The 18,187-nt window shown below is 35.5% G+C and overlaps 1 protein-coding gene and 1 long non-coding RNA gene across 5 annotated transcripts; one reads left to right on the forward strand and one right to left on the reverse strand.

Annotated features, from left to right (window-relative positions):
* Positions 1–10,888: 10,888 nt before the first annotated feature.
* On the reverse strand, positions 10,889–16,514 carry LOC149988523 (uncharacterized). Of its 4 annotated transcripts, none has more exons than XR_016504093.1 (5): positions 16,078–16,514; positions 14,633–14,807; positions 14,164–14,254; positions 13,690–13,794; positions 10,889–13,493 (listed from the first exon to the last, which is right to left on the reverse strand). It is a non-coding gene; the product is annotated as an uncharacterized LOC149988523 (long non-coding RNA). The 4 variants fall into 4 exon arrangements; XR_016504092.1 differs by having other exon boundaries at positions 10,889–13,502; XR_016504091.1 differs by having other exon boundaries at positions 10,889–13,502; positions 13,675–13,794.
* LOC112284307 (uncharacterized) lies at positions 11,398–13,831 on the forward strand. The gene has a single exon (XM_024524006.2). It carries the CDS (start codon positions 11,398–11,400, stop codon positions 12,655–12,657), a length of 1,260 nt encoding a protein of 419 aa, XP_024379774.2. The 3' UTR covers positions 12,658–13,831.
* Positions 16,515–18,187: the final 1,673 nt, after the last annotated feature.

The raw sequence follows: 18,187 nt of genomic DNA on the forward strand, positions 1-18,187 counted from the left end.
TCAACTAGTATACATACAATATCTCTCATTAACATAAGACTTATAGTATTAAAAACATCTAACAAGAAGATTCATAAAATATTCTTAGAATATTCTATTAAGTTCTAAAAATTTCTAAAATATTTTTAAAATATTTCAATAGAATATTCTAAAAAAAATTTAAAAAAATTCTAAAAGATTCTTAGGATATTTTAGCAAATTCTAGAAATTTCTAAAAAGATTAAAGAAGTTATTTGAAAAGCTTTTTAGAATTATTTTATCTTCAAGCAACATAGAAATTTCTTAAAAAACTTTTTAAGACCTAATATATATTAGAGTTGAGGTTGAGAGAATCTTGAATCTCAAGAACACTTCTTTTGGAGTTCTACCTCATCTCTTTTGATATTGATCTTGTACTCCTTTGATTTAATTAAGTTCTTGTTAGCTTTGTTGTTGAAATTCTTCTATTTAACTTCTTAGTTGGTTTCATATATAGTGTATCTATGACAATTTATTTAGATTATTCTCTTATCAATACTAGAGCTTGATTCTTCTTAATAAAGAGTAGATTATCCTTCTTCTTGAATGCATCTATATGCTTTAGAGATTGCTAAGTATCTTTTTTTAAACTAATATTATTTAGAAACTTTCTTTTTTTCTTTTAAGATAGCTGGAAGTAAAGATGTTAGTACGGTTGAGTCTCTCAAGTTTAAACTAGATGTTATTATGAATATGCTAAATATTTTCATGATATAACATAGCTAATGATTGTAAGAGAGAAGAAAATATTATATTATAAAAGATCTTATTTTAAAATATCATAGAAAATTATCTTAAAAATATAGATAATAATTAAAAGAGATACTAAAACTAAAAAATGATAATATTACTTTTTTACAAAATAGACCTCTATTTACTTTGTAGGTCTATAAATAAAGCAAATTAAACTAGATTGGAAAATAAAATGATATAGGCATATGTAGAGAAGAGTTAAGAGTATATTTTAGCAAAATTTATCTCAAGAAGCCAAGAATTGATACTCAGAAAAGACTGATTGTCAACCTGGATCGAAATTAGACCTCGAGGTACAAAATTAGCCACCTATAGTGATTCTGGGGTGCTTTTGTAGATTGAATACTGAAATTTGAGGGCAAACTTAAGTAAAAAAATTTAAATATTTTTTTTACATAAATTAGTAACAAAATTTAGGTTAATTGAATAGTTAGATTAAAGTATATGAGGATTTTTATGGGTTGAGGTCTCAAAAATTGGAGTTTAAAGGTTAGTAAGTGTTTCTAAGATCTTCACCAATTTTTCAATTAGATTGAGTGATTTTTTTTTTTTTTATGGATACTAGACTTGATTTCCAACATTTAAGTGAAATTTAAGAGTAATTTAATAGTTCAAGAAAGAGATATTGGTGTTGAAAATTTAGCATTTAGATTGGAGTAAGAGGCCGCCAAAAACTTGATTGGATTATCTTGCATTTTTTTCAATTAGTAAGTACAATTGATTTCATCTTTCTTGCACTTATTTCTAACTAAGATATTAAAAAGCATACAATTTTTGATTTGATATCAATGGTTTGATTATAATTTTTGAGGTTCCATTTTACTATAAGATTTATTGAGAATTTCTTTAAGATCTAGGATTTGATTAGGATTTGGTTTAGGATTTATCTACAATTTAATTAAGGCTTAGGATATGGTCTAGGATTTGGTTAAGATTAAGGTTTGATTTAGAACTTTATTAAGATTTGATTAGGATTTTTCTAGGATTTTATTAAAATTTAACCTAAGATTTGGTTAAGGTTCAATTAGGATTTTAATTGAGATTTGACATAGGATTTGGTTAAGATTCAATTAAATTTTTAATTAAGATTACATCAAAATTTCTATTTTTAATATTTCTTTGTGATTCTTTTTTTCTTTAAAATTTCTATTTTAAATATTTTTAAAAAATTATTATTATTATTTCTTTAAAGATTTATTTTTATATATTTTTTTAATATATATATATATATATATATATATAGAGAGAGAGAGAGAGAGAGAGAGAGAGAGAGATTAAATCACGATTTCTTTATATTTCTTTTGTGACTTATTTTAAATTTATTTTGATAGATTAAACTTTGATTGGATTTATTAAATATTACTTAAAGTTTATTTAAGGCTCTATTAGACTTAGTAGAATTTTTGTTGCATTTTTTATTTAGCTTACACAATTAGGTATCTAATATATTCTCAAGAAAGAATACATGTAATATGACATTGCTTTATCTTGTGGAACACTTGAAATTGAAAGATTTTTTATAAGATTTCATAATGATGCAAGATTTGAAGCAGTTTAGCCTATGATGGAACCACTTTCTTAAGCTACTATATCCAAGGAGGTGGTGGCACCTGTACTTTAACAAGAAAATTCAACTATTCAACAATGTAAGGAGCCTCGGATTAGTCTTTGAGACTAGTTTGCTGGTTTATGCTCTAAGTTTCAAGGATTTATTAATCAAATTTAATGAGTAACTTTTCTATAACTTGAGTGCTATTTAAAAAAGAAATTGCGTATTAGTTTAGTTGAAACCTTGTTTACAAAACAAACCTTATTTTGATTTACTTATTTATTTGAGAAGAGATCTCTAATCTTGAGCAACTTTGAAGCTTTTTTAGAAGCATTTGTAGTGGCATTTGAAAAACATGAGAAGGTGTAATGGGCAACAACAAAGATTTGCTCATCAAGTCAAAGATCTTGCTTGATATCAATTTATACATCTTATTTTAGATAATTGACTTATAATATTAGTTGGAATAAATAAGTTCTTATGTGTCAATTTTATTGGAGATTAAAAAATAATATGAAAGACCTATTATTATCATTATTTGATCCTCAAACATTCAATAAAGCTATCAAGTAAGCTATGAGGTGAGATAATTGATTATTTCAATGCCATCAAGATCAATATTGGTAGACTTTGGCAAAACAATGCATTGAAAATTTGTATTGTCTTACTTCAATAAATACATTACTTCCACACTTTGAAACTAAGAATATATAAATTGATGCAATATGGCTCAAATTTTTTATAGAAAAAGAAAAAAAGAATCAATTTGAACAAAGTGTATGCTCCCAAATATAATTGGGACCATACAATTGGGCATTTTAACATCTCAAATTCATCAATGTCTCTTTTTTTTTTTTTTTTTATCTAATTTGCTTGTTATTTTACTATACCTTTATTTCTTGGTTCACAAAAACTTCAAAAAAATGCTTTATTAGATTCAAGAGCATTTATTTTTTTTAGATGATTTTTTTTTCAAAATTCATAAAATTTTTCTAATACAAAAGTCAAAATTTGTATATATAGAAGTAATAGATTTTTTTTTTTTTTTTTTTTTAATAATATTCAATATTATTAAAATCCTATTTAATCCTTTAATTCTAGGACTTTTGTGGTTGATAAATATAATTTATCTATAGATTGGAGGTTTTGTAAGGTTAAATTTTCTATAAAATTCTTTTGAGAAAAACCTATTAAGAAGTCATCAATAACAAAGCCCTTATTTCTTGAAGCAATGACTTTTATGAAGACGTTTAAGAAAGAAATGCCATTTTTTATTTATGCAATTCTAGCTTATAAAGAGGTAAGCTTTGTAGTAGCTATCCAATTGCAATATAAAATTTTTTAAGATGTCTCTAAATAGAAAAATATTGATATATTGCCAAAGCATTGATTATATGATTGTGCCATTCATCTTCAAGAAAGAACTCAACTACTATTTGATCCAATCTATAAACTATGACAAAATAAACTTTTGGTATTGAAGAATTATATCAATAAAAAACTTGCAATTTTTTTTATTTGGCATTTCAAATCTCTAATACAAGTACTAATACTTTTTTTGATGAAAAAAATAGATCTTTGCAAATGTATCTTGATTATTACGGCCTCAATAATATAACAATGAAGAGTCATTATCCATTATTGTTGATATCAAGGCTTTTGGAGAAATTCAATTAAGGTCTATATCAAAATAGATCTCTATGGAGCATACAATTTGGTTTACATTAAAGAAAGAGATAATTAGAAAATAACATTTCAAACAATGTATGGACATTTTGAATATAATGTCATTCTTTTTAGATTGACAAATGTACCAGTTATATTCCAACATTTCATGAATGTTATTTTTTGAAAATTCCTAGATAAGTTTGTTCTCTACTATCTTTATGATATCTTAATTTATTTTAAGATTTAAAAAAAATATTAAGAATATGTAAAATTAATCTTATAAAAGTTACAAGATACAAGATTATATGCCAAGTTGAAGAAATATATGTTCCATTAGCCAAAATTAGAATTTCTTGGATATATTATATCCAATGAAGGCTTGTTAATAGATTCAAAGAAAGTTCAAGCTATAACAGAGTAAATAACTTCAAAGATAGTATAAAATGTACAATATTTTTTTAGTTTTACTAAATTTTATCAAATATTTATCAAGAATTATTCCCAAGTTGTTGCTCTTTTGACTTGGTCGGCATCTAAAGACAAATTTGAATAGCTATAGAAATCAATTATGAGATTTATAATAAAGAGCTTTTTGCAATTGTAGACACTTTGCAAGCTTGACATCATTTGCTAGAAGGCAGTATACATCTTGTGAGTATATGTATAGATCATAGAGACTTTGAATATTGCATGTTAGTTTGGATTTTGAATCATTGCCAAGCTTATTGAAATATGTCATTATCTTATTTTGATTTTGTAATTATATATCAATTAAGGAAGTAATAAAAACTATCAGATATTTTATTAAAGAGATCATATCTTATTCTAAAGGTTGAAGAAGTAACATTTAATCAGCAATATATCACTATTTTGAAGCAAGAATAGTTTTGTATTTATACTACTTCTATGATTATACTTGTCAATTCAATTTTTTTTGAACAAATTTGTGCAGCATCAATTAAAGACTCATTAATTTGTAATATCAAGTAATATCTTAATAATGATAAGTTTAAGTTTGTAGAAGATCTTTTGTATTGTAAAGATTATTTATATATTCTAAAAAGATTGATTCAATTTTGTATTCTTTAATCTTATCATAATTTTTTAACTACAGGATATTTTGGATTTAACAAAACATTGGAACTTATCCTTTAAGATTTTTAGTGGCTTCAAATGTAGAAGATTATAAAAAACTTTGTTCTCTCATGTAACATCTGTTCAAGATTAAAGAATTCTTATCATCACCCTTTTAAACTTCTACATCCACTACTAATTCTAAAGTAATCATAGTCTTTAGTATCAATAGATTTCATCATTGATCTACTGCCATTAGCTACATTTGATATCATCTATATTATTATAGATTGATTTATAAAGAATGAACAATTTATCATATGCAAAAAAATAATTTTTGAAGGAGAAATAACAAGATTCTTTCTTAACAATATATATTAATATTATGGACTATCTAATGGCATCATTTTTAATTAAAGACCTTAATTTATATCAAAGTTTTAGAAATTATTTTTTGAGATATTAAAAATGGATATGAAACTTTTTTCTACCTTCTACCCTTAAATTTTTGATCAAATAGAACAAATCAATCACGTTTTGGAGCAATATTTGCGATGTACCATCAACTATCAACAAGATGATTAGACTTCATATTTATCTTTAGTAGATTTTGCTTATAATAATATTCTTCATGCTCTGATTTAAAAAATACTATTTTATACCAATTATAGTTACCATCCATAGCTTAATATGTTAGATATATCAAAGGATGAAAACCTAGCAATTGAAGATCTTACAAAATAATTCTCACAACTCCAATCAACTTTAAAGCCTTATTTATAAGCAGCTGAAGATTCTTACAGAGCATCTTCAAATGAATTTTAAAAAGTATCTCTTACTTTTCAAGTTGGAGATAAAATATGACTTTTTTGACAAGATATTAGGATTAATTGGCCTTACAATTAGTTGGATTACTAAAGACTAGGGCCATTTTGTATTCAAAAGCAAATCAATCTAATGGCTTATTGGTTGGAACTACCAACATCTATAAAGGTACATCTATTCTTTTATGTTTTTCTCTTAGAGGTTTATTTAGAATCAATTATTTTAGGAAGAATATAGCCATCACCTCCTTACATTGAAATACATAATCATGTGAACCATGAAGTGGAAAAGGTCCTTGATTCTTGGTGAAGAAGAGATAAGTTGGAGTATTTTATTTATTTATATAGCTATGATATCAATGAGCATATGAAGGAATCAATAAAAAAATTAATTAATACACCACAAAAGGACAAGAGTTTCACTGATGCTATTCTCACAAATCTAAATCTATTTTAGAATGTTTTTTTTATGAAGCTATTGCTAGAATGTTGTATATAATAAAGAAAACAGGTATTGCTCACAATATCCTCTAAATTTACAATATCCAGTTTATAATCTAATATATTGAATTGGAGAGTATTTAAAGAGTCTCTAGTTCATTAATCACAAAGTAAAGCCAAAGTGGGAGCTTTCTATATTACTACTACAAGATCAATCATTCTAGCTCTTGTAACATTTGCAAGATCATCTTTGAGATGAAGTTGTACCTTCTCAAAGAAAAAAACACCCATGCTACAATCAACTCAAATAAGAAAACCTTAAAGATGATGCTTGAGCTTTGGTTATTTTATTGTAGATATGAAACCAATGTTCCTTGTGGAACTCAAAGTTAAAAGAAGAGGTGATATAATAGACATTGAACAAGAAGCTTTTTAAAACATTTTTAGAATATTCTATTAGGTTTTAGAAGGTTCTAAAAGATTTTAAAAATATTTCAATAGAATATTCTTAAAATATTCTTAAAATTTTAAAAAAGATTCTTAGAATATTCTAATAAATTTTAGAAAGTTCTACAAAGATTAAGAAAGTTCTAGGAAGATTAAGAAGGTTATCCAAGAAGCTTTTTAGAGTTGCTTTGTCTACAAGCAATATGAAAACTTCTCTAGAAGCTTTTTAGGGTTGCTTCATCTTCAAGCAACATGGAAACTTCTTGAGAAGCTTTCTAGGATTATTTTGTCTTCAAGCAATATAGAAACTTCTTGAGAAACTTCTTAATATATAGTATATATTGGAGTCAAGGCTAAGAAGATCCTCAATCTTGACTACACATTTCTTGAAGCTCTAGCTCACTTCTTTTAGTATTGATCTTATATCCATCTGGTTTAATCAAGTTTTTGATAGCTTTCTTATTATATAGTATTTGTTTGTAATTTAAAACTGATTTATATACAAGAGTTTTAAATATGAATAAAAGAATATTATACAACCTTAATTTTAGTGGTTTTGTAATTGACATGAGATTTTTTTTTTTTTTTTTTTTTTAAATTCAAAATATTTCAAATATATATAAAATAAAAAATTTCATAATTTTAAGTTGATGGTTTAATATTTTATATATTTATAAATGTGAATTAACAATCATACTTAAATTTCAATTATTTTTTTTATATTAAAATTCCAAAATTATTTAATGCACTAATTTAAATTCATTTTGATTTAAAGCCATTAGTGTAGATATAATATTTTTACATATATTTATGTCAAGAAACAATTTAATCTGTGTATAAATGGTTTTTCTTACAATGCAAATTTGCTCTAACAGAATGTTTGAATAACATATGTTTAAACTTTATGTGCTATTAGAATTTTGCACATATACATGTGTACACATAAAATAAATAATAACAGTATATGAATTTGACGTTTAGAAAAGAAAAAAAAGCAACTAAGTATGTAAAATACTCACATTTTTTTATTTTTAGAAAATGTCAAGAAAGTTTGAACAATATTTGAGAATTTTGTGTAGAATTATGATAAAGTGATTATAACTTAATCTAGAAATAGTTTATTTTGAAAAAACTTCGTGTTTTTACTACTTGCAATTCGACTTTACAAATATATGTGTATGTACTAATATATATATATATATATATATAGAATGGAGTAGTCATGACAATTGGTGCACATTCAAACAAAAGAAAGTGATCGCAACCTGCAATTAGGTGTGAAGAAATAGATATGAGATGAATGAGTCCAGTTTCCTTCACATAGAAAACGCACCTTCTCAGGAACTTTCAGAAACACTAACTATCTTCAAATAAAAAATTACATGGATGAAAACGGCACAACCATTTTCGAGCAAGGTTTACCATGCAATCGCTGCGGTCGCGGAGAAGTTTATCAACGGAGGTGGAACTACTGCGAATGACCGCAGAGCCTTCGATAAGAGAAAAAAAAAACTACAGCCAGAGAGCAAAGCTAGGACTAGCTCGGGGACGAAAAGCCTGGACCCCCACCCCCGCCGCCCGGTCCCACCATGATGGCCAAGCATGCGTTCGAGGCCGGGGCCGTGCATCCCGAGAGCAGGGCTGGGCGACCCGGTAACCCATGCCTGCGCCGGGGCTGCACGGCGGGAAAAGGCAGGGTAGGGTGAGGACGGGGAGGGGGAGGGAGCACCGAGGCAGGCGTGCGTGCATGGGTGGGCGGGGTCATCGGGTGGTCCTCCTGCTGGGTAGGGAACGGGGGGGGGGGGGGGGCTTTGATTATTCTGAGGTGTGACATCCATCCTCCCCCTCCTTGCTGTTGCTGCTGCTGCGGCGGCTGCTTGGCTGTGCCTGGCTTGGCTGGGCTGGGAATGGGCTGGGCGGAGTGTACCAAGAGCGGGATCGGTGCCCATAGTGGACAACGACGATGCATGCGGGGAAATCGTATGCATCGCCGCCTCTGGTGTCTGTTCACGCATTCCTTCCCCTTTTGCAGCTTGGGGGGGGGGGGGTGTGTGTGCTCACAACATATCTCCGCCTCCCAGACTCAGAGCATTCTTCTTCATTCTTCTGCATTCTTCTTCTCGAGTGATGAGTGAATGGGAGAGCCGGTGGTGGTCGCTACGAGTTGCAGGTGGGTAGAGAGCACTATACGACGGTATCGAGCTGTTGCGTCCGGCTGGCTGGCTGGCTGGACGTCGTCGTGTGTGGTCATGTGGCAAAGCACTGAGGCGAATGGTCGCAGTGGGTTGCTGGATGGTTCGGAGCTAGGCCGGGGAAAGATCCATCGCGGTTCCTCACCATGAACGCTTGATGATCCTGAAGCTGGTGCCGCTGGGAGTGGGGAATGGTTGTGGTTGGGCTCGGAGAGTTAATATTCCATGAGCGTGGATTTGTCGTTGTGGTAAGTGCTGGGAGTTCCTCCCCGACCCACCCTCCGGGCGGAGTTCACGACGTGTGTGGTGGGGCGCGGTCGAGTATTGACGTTCCTGAGCACCAATTTGAGCTGGTGATGCGAGTAGTCTAGAGTGTGAGTGAGTAGATCCTTGGTTTGGTTTGGCGGAGAGATGGAGGATGGAGCATTTGGTGATGGATGTGAGGGTGCGAGTGGGAGACTTGTTGATGAGATTGTAGTTCTGGGAAAATGAATTCGTCGGGTGCGCAGGTAGCGGTAGTGCGGGGGACAGCGGCTTTGGAGGAAGCGCAGGAGAATCATCAGGTAAATGTGGCGACGGCAGTGACGGTGTAGGAGGAGGAGGAGAAGAAGAAGCTGCTTTGGGAGCGGGGTTGTTGAGATGTCGACGTCATGAGTGTTACAGGTGAAGTACCACGTCAACACTGAACTTGACAATCTTGACATTACCCTGAGCTAGCTTTAGAACTAGTACCCACCGTGATAGTTACCTGTAGTTTTCCGTGGATCCCTTGATCGGTTTGGGAGGGAGGGACGTAGGAAGAGAAGGACCGGCTCTCAGGATAGAATTTTTGTTCCGTAGTTCTTAACAGGAAGTATCCTATATAATTTGGATGCATACCTCGATTCACTGCACATTGGACATCGAGTACGTGAAGCGTGCAAGAGTGCAAGCGTGCAAGATCAATTTTGTCTTCGAGAGGACCTTTTATTTTTGAAGGACTTGGGGTCCGGGTTTAGAAGGTTTTTAGGAGCAAATGGTTAATGAGGTCGGAATTTTTGAATACCTGCAAGTAGAAACTTCGTAAAATATTCGTACTTCTTGGAGCGGTCAACTGATTGAATTTGCAGCCATGATGGGCGACGTGAAAGATACTAGAGTCGGTAGTTACCGAGGTGGATATGACCAAATGCCCCGCCATACTTATTTTAAATATTGATGAATTGAATTTGACGTTACGTACAGCATGGTTCTCGGGTATGAGTGGAAATTTTGGACACACAGAAGTACGAGCACAGAAAGCATTAATTTCCGGCTGACGTATTGATTGCAGGGAAGCGATCCACGAAAGGGAGCGCCAGATCGAAGTTAGTCGATATTAGGACTCAGTAGTGGTCGAGCAGACACTGATCTGGATGTATTTCCCAGTTAAATTAGGGAACGCATGTCATGGTCAATAGCTTGTCTTGTGTTTGAGGTCAGTACAGGACGAAGCAGCTGATTGCGGAAGATGGTTGTATTTATATATTGGGTTTGATTTCAAATCTGGAATAAAATCTGTTATTCATCAGGATGACAGTATCATCTCTAGTTAGCAGGGGCGAGGTGCGAGTACACACGTCTTCAACACTCAGAAACCTTTTTCTTCAATGGTAGTGAGAAGAGGTGCCAGGGTATGATTTTGATTCCTGTGGATTAAAAAACGAGGGACTGTTTAGAAGAGATAATCTCGTCTTTGCTAGTGCGATGGCCGCCGCTGTTAACCATAACATTTAGCTAGTGTAGAAGAGTAAAACCCGCAGAGATATTTTTTCGACTCCCACAGCCAGGTCCTGCTAATGGGCAAGGCCATAAAGAAGAGGTTGCTCTTCAGGATAAACAAGTGTCTGCAGTAGGTTCAGTGTAGGAGGATAGCTCAATGTAGTGATTTAACTGAAGCAGTATTACGACGAGCGAAGTTTGAAGTCTGGATGTATCTGCTACCTTCGGGGAAGGTGGGGAAGAGGAAGAGCAACATCGTCTACTCTTTTGGGAAGCAGACCCAGCTGGAGAAGGTCAGCAGCAACTGATACCTGGCTACGAACGATCAGCCTCTGCCACCGAGCATCCAGGAAAAGTGGAAGGGCAATCCAAACGAGGGGGTGGTGAGGGAACATCCAAGGAGAGGAGAGTGCGTGCGCGAGCAAGTGATCCCTCCGGCAAGAAAAGTCCTCCAGAGGCCGAAAGAATCCGACCAGCCCGAGCTGCACGATCCTCTGGAGGGAAGGACCGACACAGCAAAGTTAACACAGCGAAAGGACCTAGGGATCGAAGAGTTCGGCTTTCAGTCCCCACTGCTGTACAATTCTACGATGTGCAAGACCGGCTCGGCTTCGACCAGCCCAGCAAAGCAGTGGAATGGCTGATCAAGAATGCCAAAGCCGCCATTGATGAGCTTGCACAGGTTCCGCCCATGCGACAGGAAGATCCTGCAGTCCCGGCCGAGCATCAACCCCAGACTACAAGCTCCACCGTCTCCACCTTCTCAGCCTGCCCCCCCGAGGTCCCCGCTGCCCCCTTGTTAGAATCCCCAGGCACATCTTATGGGACTTACGACAGTCATGGGCAGTCAGCAATGGTATCCCCCTTCGGCCACACTAGTCACGGAATGGAAACAGCCATGGAGCTTCACCATCAGCACCACCACCTCGGAGGCCATGGCGGCTACGGTCCGAATTTGGCACGAGAACAACAAGCTGGATTGTATTGGGGAGGAAGCATCAGCGACGTTCATTCAGGAGGGAGCTCCGGCGCTGCCCGCGTGGAGTCTCGAGCCAAAGCTCGAGAAAGAGCTCGGGAGCGAGCTAAGGAGAAACACATTTCCGAGAGGGATCCAGCTTCAGGAAGAATCCCTTCAACTTACGTTCCCCATCACGGACCATCATCCGCATCTGCAGGGGCGCAGCAGCATCCCCATCTCGCGGTGCAGGGTCAATCACTTTATTCGAATCTCCCATCGCAGGTGACCAGCGCGCTCCAGCATCCATTTCAAGCATCTCCTGCCTTCCAAGCTGGTATCAATCCACCCTTACGGCCACCTCCTCCCCCTGCTGCCCCTCCTTACAACGCACCCAGCTATAATTTACCTGAGGCTTTTTTTGCATATGGTGGGCATTACAATCCTACCTCTTACAACCAAGCCGAGCCACCCTTGCAGCAGCAGCAGCAAGGCCCATCGGTCTCCCATTATTTTGTGGAAAATCCTCTACCACCCAGCCGTTTCAGCATCGCCTCGCAGGGAAGCATTAGCACTAACTCTATGATGTTCTCTGGGCTAACTCATGTCCCTGCATCCTCTCTCCGAGCCAGCCCTTTCGGCAGCTTAATTAGCGAGCAGCAACCTCTCAATTATTCCAGCAGCAGCTTTCCATCCCCAACAGGGTATCAATTTCCACCCTCTTATGTGTCAAGTTCTCACCGGCCACCGCCGCCGTCCTCTTCCTCATTACTAGGTCCACCCCCCTTGGGCAGCAGCCTTCGTCTATCTCAAGGCACGATGGAGTACACCCACTCGAGAATTCGACTTGGACAAGGGCAAGCTCAGGGACATGGTCAGTTCGAGCACAGGAGCTACAACCAGGCACCTCATAGCTTAGACCCCAGCTTCTACACACCTCAGATACCTGCCAGATTACAGGGGCTTGAGGAGCTTGAAGAGGAGTTCAAGCCTTGAGCTTGAGGAGGAGCCTGGAAGAGGGCCTAGAGTTTTCGAACAGGATTCTCTGACCATGCCAGCAAGTGTACATCTTCAACCTCCCTTACTCGTTTGGAGATCCACTCATGAAAAGGGATTGTCGATTTACTGTCATTCAATAAAATCCCGTAGATTTTGCAGTTATAGAGCTGCTTTAATCAACCGATCGACCTCAAAGGATGGGTAGGGCGAGTGGGGAGGCATATTGGTGGCGACCCAGTGATATAAGCTGCTGCAATAAGACTGACCTCAGATTGTGGGAGAAGCAATAAACAAAATCCAAAAACGGCTGTCTACATTGGATGCGCAGGCATAGCATATTGTTTTCGGGACTCAATAAGCTCAATAATCTTGCCTCATGCATTGCATGCGAAGGAATCAATCCATGTACATACCCGCGTAGAGACTCATTGTAACATAGCAATTGATGCTGCTGGGGGAGGAGGATGATTTCCCATTTGGTGTATGTTTTTTTAAACATTCTTTCAGAGTGGCCAACCAGGCTTTTCGCATCGCCTGCAGGAGGTTCCGGCACTACAATTCGCAGAGCCAGGCCAGCCCAGCCCTTATCCCCCTTTCCATATTGTCTAGGTGCTTGTGACAAGTCACACCGCCGCGCCCGGTGGTGCCGTTACAGTCACTTCTGTAGTCCTTCTCTGATGCCTTTGCTTGAAGACCTCGGGGTGCAGAGAAGGATCTCTCCTGGGTTTCAACGAGTGGAGCTCCCCAGATGCTTCTAGCTGCCGCGTCTTCGACGAGATGGGCTTGGCGGCGTCGAGGAGGATTAGACTGTCCATGCTTTTTATGGCCACAAACTGCACATTCTGTTTCAATAAGATAAAATAAAATAAAATAAAAAAAACAAGCTGTGACATGAGCTATCATGGATGGATCAATGGTGAGAGGAGGTAAATGGATCCTAAGCTCACGACTCCGCCGAAGCCTGCCCGAATCATGCTTTCATACTGAGGCTTTAGGTGTTGCTAGAAAGCTCACAAATTGATAGGTCACCTAGAATTTCACTATCTGGATCAGAGCCCTTTTTTCTTCCCTTTCTTTTCTTTCTTCTGTTCTTTTTATTGTTTGCTAGCTTTCTTGTACATCACGTCATCGGCGCTGCGCTTTGAGCATTGGAAGAAAATCATTGTACGGTTACATGTTTTGTTGCATTCAGATTCTTTCTATGTTTTATTTGATATATCAATACGTATCTATTTAATCTCGGTTACTCAGATCAATCGACCTGGCGTATACGTTAGTACACATGAACTTGTACTGGTATTCATCTCATTCATCGGAACACATTTTCTTATACATATATATATATATATATATAATATTCTTATGAGGAAAATCGTTGATAATCAAATATATATACATACAAACCAAAATTACAGTTATTTCGAACCCAAGAAAGACAGTAGAAACCCAATATTCTAGATTTTGGGTTGTAACGTAATCATGCAACGCGAAAATGATTCGTACACAGATCATTTGCATATCTCAGCATGGTGGTCGCATTCCAGATACATGCATATAATGGAGTATATTTGTGTAGATATTTGCAAATATCAGACTGTGCAAGCTCGAACACATGCATAACAACACAACAGGATCAGGACCAACTTCCACCCCAGCCTTGCCTACAGAAAATGGATACCAGACATGCATTTTCAGGCATGAAGGTGAACGTTCGACAGGAAAATGGCCTTGAACATGATAACTAGTCAGAGTGGAAGCTCCATCCGCATGCCCATGTTGAAAATAGACTCGGCAACCGGCACTGGTAGGCGCTGATGAAAACTCCGGTTCACCTCTCCCGCACAGAAGTCCAAAGTTAATGAACTAGGCTTGATAGTATGACCGCGAAATCGAATCAGTGAAGCCAAAAAAAGCAAAGCATCTAGTGCAAGAACTAAGAAATATTTTCTAAAGGTCTCATCAAAAACGCAACCTGAAAACTGCTGCTGAAGTGCTTGCCATGCAATTCGTGCAGCTCCAGCTCGTGGCAACGTTGCCCTTGTTTCATTTTCCCCGTTACTTTCTTAATTTTTTTCGTTGCGTCTTCTAGCTGTGAGGCAGACGTCAGCAGCAACTCAAAAACGACCTCTTCTTTAAACCAGCAATATCTGTGTACATAAAAGGGAAAATTAACTTCCTGATTTTACCTTTGAACCACGCATAATAGGCATTTCTTTCACTTGCAATATGTTGGGTTGTCATGAACCATTCGTTATTGTATAGATCTGATTTTTATGAACCTTACATTTAGATAATTGATTTGGATAACATGAACTCACCGAACAGCAGATTTACATTCCACGTTATAGAACACAATAAACAGAGCTGCACCAGGGTAGGTTAGAACTCTAGAGGCACAGCCTTTAAACATCTCGGGTATCGTGTAAATCAGTGCACTGATATGGACTAACCATCAATTTGGCAGCAACGACCCCGAACAAGCTGCCAAAAGGTGTGGCAAAAAGAAGAGCCAGCTTCAAATCTGTCTCTATTAGTGGTACAAATTTGAAAGATGCTGGCATGGAACAAGACAACGAGCAGGAATAATTGAGGAACAGTCTCATGGATATGAACACAGCGATTTTCTCCCCATCACATGCATAATTTCCTCCAACTACCTTTACTATATGATTCTATTTTCAGAATTGCTGAATTTATTGAACCTTTTACAACATTCGTCCGTTAAAGTTCATAACGAAACCTATCGAACGTTGATTATTGTTAGAATCCAGATTCGGGCGACAGGTTCTGGCCATGAATCAAACTTAATCATTGCTCAAATGATCTCCGTACGAGCTCAAATTATTCATCTGATTTATGCCACCCGACCCCAAATGCTTTACAACAGACCGCTCTGCATTATGGTTTTTATGAAACCGTCCTCCTCAACGTCTTCAAGATAAACAGTTCGGCGAGCATTTTTTTTCATCACGTTTCAGTGATAATTAAAACCAATCATTTCGACAGTTCAAAAGCGACACATCAATATTCCAGACAATCTGAATGATAAATTGAGACACGAAGTTGCATAGTAGTCCAAAAACTGACCGAATCATGAACACTATTCCTGACTTCCAGTACAGTTATGGGGTGATGAAATCAGAAAACTGCTATCAAAGGTCCACAGACGCGGTGGTTATGAAGGAGGCAATGCACAAGCACAAGACGAAGGTTCGAAGCATGCAATTTGTGGGACCCAACAACGGCAAATGCATTACCAGATGGGAGAGACCATCATGCACTTCTTCTGGTGGTCTGAGTATGGGAAAACTCCTATTCAAGTCGCACACCCTCACAAAACATGCAAGAAGCATCTTCCTAAGCCATTGCAAAGCACCGAGAACCCAACACAAGGAGGCACACGAGTGGGAGTTCCACCTTATCCCCGAAGTTCCTGATGGACTTTTTTCTTCAAGTCCAGCATTTGGTAGGGCTTGAGCACCGAAACTCTACATGGAGGTTAGTCCAGCTACATGAGTTGGGCATCGCCAACCAACACCCAGCTGCTCATAGTCCCCAAAAACGGATATGCTTGGGCTCACTTTGCGGCTGGAAAACCTTCACAACCTGGATCCTTGCATGTTCCAATGAAGCATGAAAAACGCACGCATTTCTTCGCAATAAGTTCACAAACCACAATGTAAAAAAAATCTCCACAGGCAAATAGAATCACTCTTCTTATCAGCATTAGCACTGAGAGCAAACAGAGTGGGAAGCACATCCCCACAACCATTCAAATGCAGAGCAACACCATTCCAAATTCCCCCTCCAAAGCCAAATGCATTCTCCAGCCAATGTTGATACCCCGCCATCTTGTCAAGCAGATAATATCGATACTCCGACCTGACCCACTGGTCGGATAATAGCGGGTACTGGCGGGTATGCATAGCTGGGAGGGTTGTCGTTCGGTATTTTCGTTTGTATGTATACAAAGTCACTTCAGTTTGTGATGATTTGAATATGAGTGACTTTTTAATAAAAACACTTGTATTCATAAAAATATGACAGATGTTAAATATCAAATTCAATGAAAATTTTGGTTTTTAGTGTCTTTTGTAAGTTTGTACATATCAAATGTAAGAAGTGCTTCCAAAACTTATAAATTTATCAATAGAAATTTTTGAACCTTTAACTTATCAATACTTTTCACAATCACAATTATTATAAAAAAATAATGGTATTTTTTTAAAAAAAATTATAAATTAGATATACAAAAAAAGACACATAAAATACCATATATTAAATATATAACAATACACACAAACTTATATATTAAATTATTTTATTTTTATTCAATTTTGAAAAATTCCTCAAATATTGGATGTTGGAAGGTAAATCTATATTTCAATTTAAAAAATATTAAATATTAAATTTTTATTATAAATAATAGTATTTTTTATTAAATTTTTTAATAGAAATAAACATACATTTCTTACTTTAATTTAAAACACATTATTGCTTTATTATTTATTATTTTATAAAATATCAGATTTAGCATTTAAAATAAATTAAAATAAATAATATAATTTTTATATAAATAATTTTACTACTAAATAATTATATTGTATTCACAAATGTAACTATCTTGCATACACAAAAACACCACTATCTTTGATATATACATATATATATATATATATATATAGAAATATATTTGTCTATAGTACAACATCAATGAAGTTCCAAAGTAATAGAAAAATTGTTTTGTATGTTGCTTCCTTTGGAATTGCAGCACAATTTTTAAATGGTGGATGGATTGCACATTCTATGTTTAAAATTTTGCTCTATTTTAATAAACATTTTTTTTGCAATATTGCAAAGAAGGCAAATTTGTTAAGAAAGACAATTCTTATCATTTGGGATGAGGTACTAATGCAACATTGCCATTCTGCTTAGGCAATGGGTAGAATTGTCTAAAACATAAATAGCACTAATAAGTTATTTGATGGAATTGTTACAGTCTTTGGTGCAAATTTTGGCAAATTCTTCATGTTATTCTTTAATGCTCAAGAAAAGAGATTGTTGATGTTTCTTTGCAACATTCAAATACCTAGTGTAATATTAAAGTATACAAGTTGACCAAAAATATGTGGCTAGAAGGTGTATTTGATAAGAATCAATTATTTGCTGAAGAGTTCTTGAAGGTATTTATTATATAAGACTATTACTTTTGAAGGTTTTTTTTATGATACAATATTTATATTTAGTATAAATAATAATAATTTTTATTTGCAAATTGGAAATAGATCAATAATTGCAGATCCATTGCAAAATACAATGATTCTTCCAAAACATATAAAAGTAGGTCCAACATCAAATGATTTGATTCAAGCTGTTTATTTGGTATTGGATGATGATGAGACACTTAGAGACGAAAATTTCGTCAATAAATCTATTTTATTTGTTTAATATTATGATGTTGATGATTTAAACAAGCATGCTATATAGAGATTTCCTGGAGTTTTTTTTATGTTTAACTCATCACAAA

The sequence above is a fragment of the Physcomitrium patens genome, chromosome 7, assembly GCF_059467195.1.
Source record: "Physcomitrium patens ecotype Gransden chromosome 7, ASM5946719v1, whole genome shotgun sequence".
NCBI lineage: Eukaryota > Viridiplantae > Streptophyta > Bryopsida > Funariales > Funariaceae > Physcomitrium > Physcomitrium patens.

What these genes read in the sequence shown, in the direction of transcription:
- LOC112284307 (XM_024524006.2), top strand. Translation starts at nt 11,398, where the DNA reads ATGCGACAGGAAGATCCTGCAGTCCCGGCCGAGCATCAACCCCAGACT.